Below are 3134 nucleotides of genomic sequence, written 5' to 3'. Positions count from 1 at the left end.
AAATTGATGCTAAGGGCTCCACCTACCCACCGGTTCATTGAAACTTCAGCTTACTGACTTGCTTAGCTACTTCGGTTACTTTGGATCGCCTACGGATCTCTTCATTTCTGATTCGATCACGTAGAAACGCCAACCATAGCACTTTCCATACAGTAACAGTGGATTTTATATCAGTGTAAGTAAGTACTTACCTAAGTAAAGTAGAATAAATGTAATAGGTAGGTACTATTGTCTATTGCAATAATTATTTGCTACACACTGTATTGTGGTGTGGCGCTCCTTGTGGTAGCCATTATCTAGCAGTACAAGATTACGGGCTGACGATGAACTCATACTACTTAAAATATTCAGTTCCACAATTTACTCCAATAGCTACCAGATGCCAGATAAAGATATAGCTGAAATAATGATAATTTAACTTGTAGCGCGCAAAGTACAATTAAAGTTTAATAACGTAGGTGGAAGTCAAGTAAAAGTTCCCTCCTGTAACTAGTGCAGTCTGTATGTAATTAAAACGGGCAACTAGTGTAAAGTTCGGCGCTTCGACATGAATATTCTATGGGGACGCCTTACTGGCGCGTTGGAGGGACACTGGTGGATGTGGCTTAATTAAATAAATACCTACATGTATTAATTTGTATAATATTGAAAACTGTGTATGAAAAGCGGATGTTTTACATTTTGATATTTGTAACGAGTAAAATGTGTGGCATTTGATACCTGAGTAATAATTAGCATATTACTACTATAATGATAAATTAAACATGAAGAATACCTACTTATGTACATTCATATCAGCTATTCTTATTACGTAATCAAGGTCGGCCGAGGCGAGGGGAAACGTCGCGCCGCGCGGGGAGCGGGGGAGGGGGGCGACGCTGCGCGGGAACGCGGGACGGGAGGTCAGTATTGCGTCAGCCGCCGCACAGAGCGCACGTGTCACTCTACGTCGACGACCACACACCAAAATGTTGTTCACTAAGGCGCAGACAATTAGATTAATAGACGCCTACCACGAAAACGAAGTTCTTTGGAATACGAAACACCCACAATACCGAAGTAAAAATGAACGTGAGGCAGCATTCCAAAAAATTATTGAAGCAGTTGGGATTCCTGATCTCACAATCTCTGGAGTGGCGATAAAAATTCAAAGAATAAGATCACTGTACTGTGCTGCGGTAAAAAAACAGGTTTACTACAACGTCCCGCCAACTATGTATTGGTTTAAAATGGCAGATTCGTTTTTACGTGATGTCTACAATTTGTACAAGATGCCCGTAAGTACCTACCTACTTATTATTATACTTATCAATAATTGTAAATAGTTATGTTGTTGGCTTCTTTTTTATAAGTAATATTGATGATAAAATTTCATTATTATTGTTAAATTGTGCAAAGTCAAAAATTATTTTTGTTATATTCAATTTACAAATTAAAATTAGATTTTCGAATAATAGAAAACAATAGAACGTTATAATAATAAAAATTATGTTATTTTTGTATCACTAAACTAAGTTGACCTTTGATATTATTATATTTCTGGCACTTTTAGTGCCACACACTTATGTGCTCCGGTGAGAGCTCACGAAAATGTCTAATATTTTTTAATTCTGTAAGATTTTATGTTTGCCATTAGTGGTATATATCATTCATTAGCGAGACGATTATATATTATCATTCATTAACGAGATATGGATCAAGTTACTTCGCTCTCACCGAAACAGATAAGTTTCTCGCACTGTATACAAAATGAAAGTGCCAGAAATATAATAATATTAAAGGTCAAGTTAGTTTAGTGATACAAAAATAGCATACTTAATTACTAAATTATTTCTTGTTTTAGCAAAATATGCAGGATGAAATAAAGAATTACCAGAAGAATAAAATAAAATGTGGAAATTGGAAAACAACAAGAGTTCTACCAATCATATTGGAATACAAAAAGCATCCCTGTCTTTGGAATACTTTGCATGCAGATTATGGAAAACGAGACAAGTATTATGAAGCTTTGCTGAAAATTAAAAAAAGTTTATTTATTTGCAAAACTGCAGGAGGGCCAAATATCTCGGTTTTAGATATAGAAAAAAAGATTAAATATATCAGAAGAGTATATAGTGCAGAACGAGCCAAACTACTGTTTGAAAATGAAAAACCTTGTAAGTACTGGTACGACATGGTGGACTCATTTATGCAGAAATTTACCGACGCTTATTTACTCAGGAATATGAAAGTTGAGGTAAGAATTGTAATAGTAATTTGGGCATTCATACGGGGATGGAAAGGCCCCAGAAAATAATTATAGGTTTAATATAGGTTTTTTTATTTATTTCATTTTCACGCATTTGTATTGTTATTTATATGGATTTGCTCGTAATCAGCTATGCAAGAAACAGTTTTGGTATATTTAAAGCGTAAGTTGCATTATAAGTTTTTTTTTCAGGACCTACCCAAACTTAATGCTAACCGTGAAACAAAAGAGATGCTCCTCAAAAGGCTACAAGTGCCTACGACGCCAAAACCTATCGTAACGAAGACGTACACGCGAAGTAAGAAACCTATTGCAGGGCCCAGTAGACCTGCCCCTGTGCAGAGTTGTACAACGAATGAATTCAAAATGTATGGTCAACTACTAGCAGAACAGTTAAGGACGATGCCACTGAGTGATGCCTTGAAATTACAAGAAGAAATGCAAGCCTTGATTAATAAAACGAGGCTGTCTCTCAATCGACCCGAGGAACAGCCTGCACCGTCTACTTCTGATGCTTTTGAACTGCAATCTGTTATCAAGAAAGAACGCATAAAAATAGAATATGAAGATAACGATTTTTATTAATAAAATTACCTAAATAATATTTTGAACATTTCTTTTAGTATAATCGTACCCACCCTATAACATTATAATTAAATTTACAGGAAAATTATTATTTTTTTAGGTTTAGTCGTTAGATTAGTCGTGAGTCATTTAATAAAAATTAAAAAAGTTACCAGTTAGTTAAGTTAGTTTTTCAAATTTATATTTCCCATCTTGATAGTCAAGCTAGGACTGCGAAAATCAATCTATTTTAATAAAATGATTTAAAATAATGTACTTACCTACTCACTTCTCCCTATTTCCATGACCTGAGTCACATCCA

At 34.9% G+C, this 3134-nt stretch overlaps 1 protein-coding gene across 1 annotated transcript; it reads left to right on the top strand.

Moving 5' to 3' along the window:
* Positions 1–896: 896 nt before the first annotated feature.
* On the top strand, positions 897–2852 carry LOC105383948. Its single transcript, XM_011554090.3, has 3 exons — positions 897–1277; positions 1844–2236; positions 2441–2852. The coding sequence occupies exons 1-3, from the start codon at positions 969–971 to the stop codon at positions 2831–2833; spliced, it is 1095 nt and encodes a 364-aa protein (XP_011552392.3). The 5' UTR covers positions 897–968; the 3' UTR covers positions 2834–2852.
* Positions 2853–3134: the final 282 nt, after the last annotated feature.

Source organism: Plutella xylostella, chromosome 23 (assembly GCF_932276165.1).
Source record: "Plutella xylostella chromosome 23, ilPluXylo3.1, whole genome shotgun sequence".
Lineage (NCBI taxonomy): Eukaryota > Metazoa > Arthropoda > Insecta > Lepidoptera > Plutellidae > Plutella > Plutella xylostella.
The sequence above is the reverse complement of the archived record's forward strand: the minus strand, read 5'-3'. Positions and strand labels throughout refer to the sequence as shown.

Excerpts from the sequence above, each read along its gene's own strand:
- LOC105383948 (XM_011554090.3), top strand. The coding sequence starts at position 969 with ATGTTGTTCACTAAGGCGCAGACAATTAGATTAATAGACGCCTACCAC. Across the intron at positions 1,278-1,843 it reads ACAATTTGTACAAGATGCCC|CAAAATATGCAGGATGAAAT; the intron begins GTAAGTACCTAC and ends TTCTTGTTTTAG. Across the intron at positions 2,237-2,440 it reads TCAGGAATATGAAAGTTGAG|GACCTACCCAAACTTAATGC; the intron begins GTAAGAATTGTA and ends TTTTTTTTTCAG.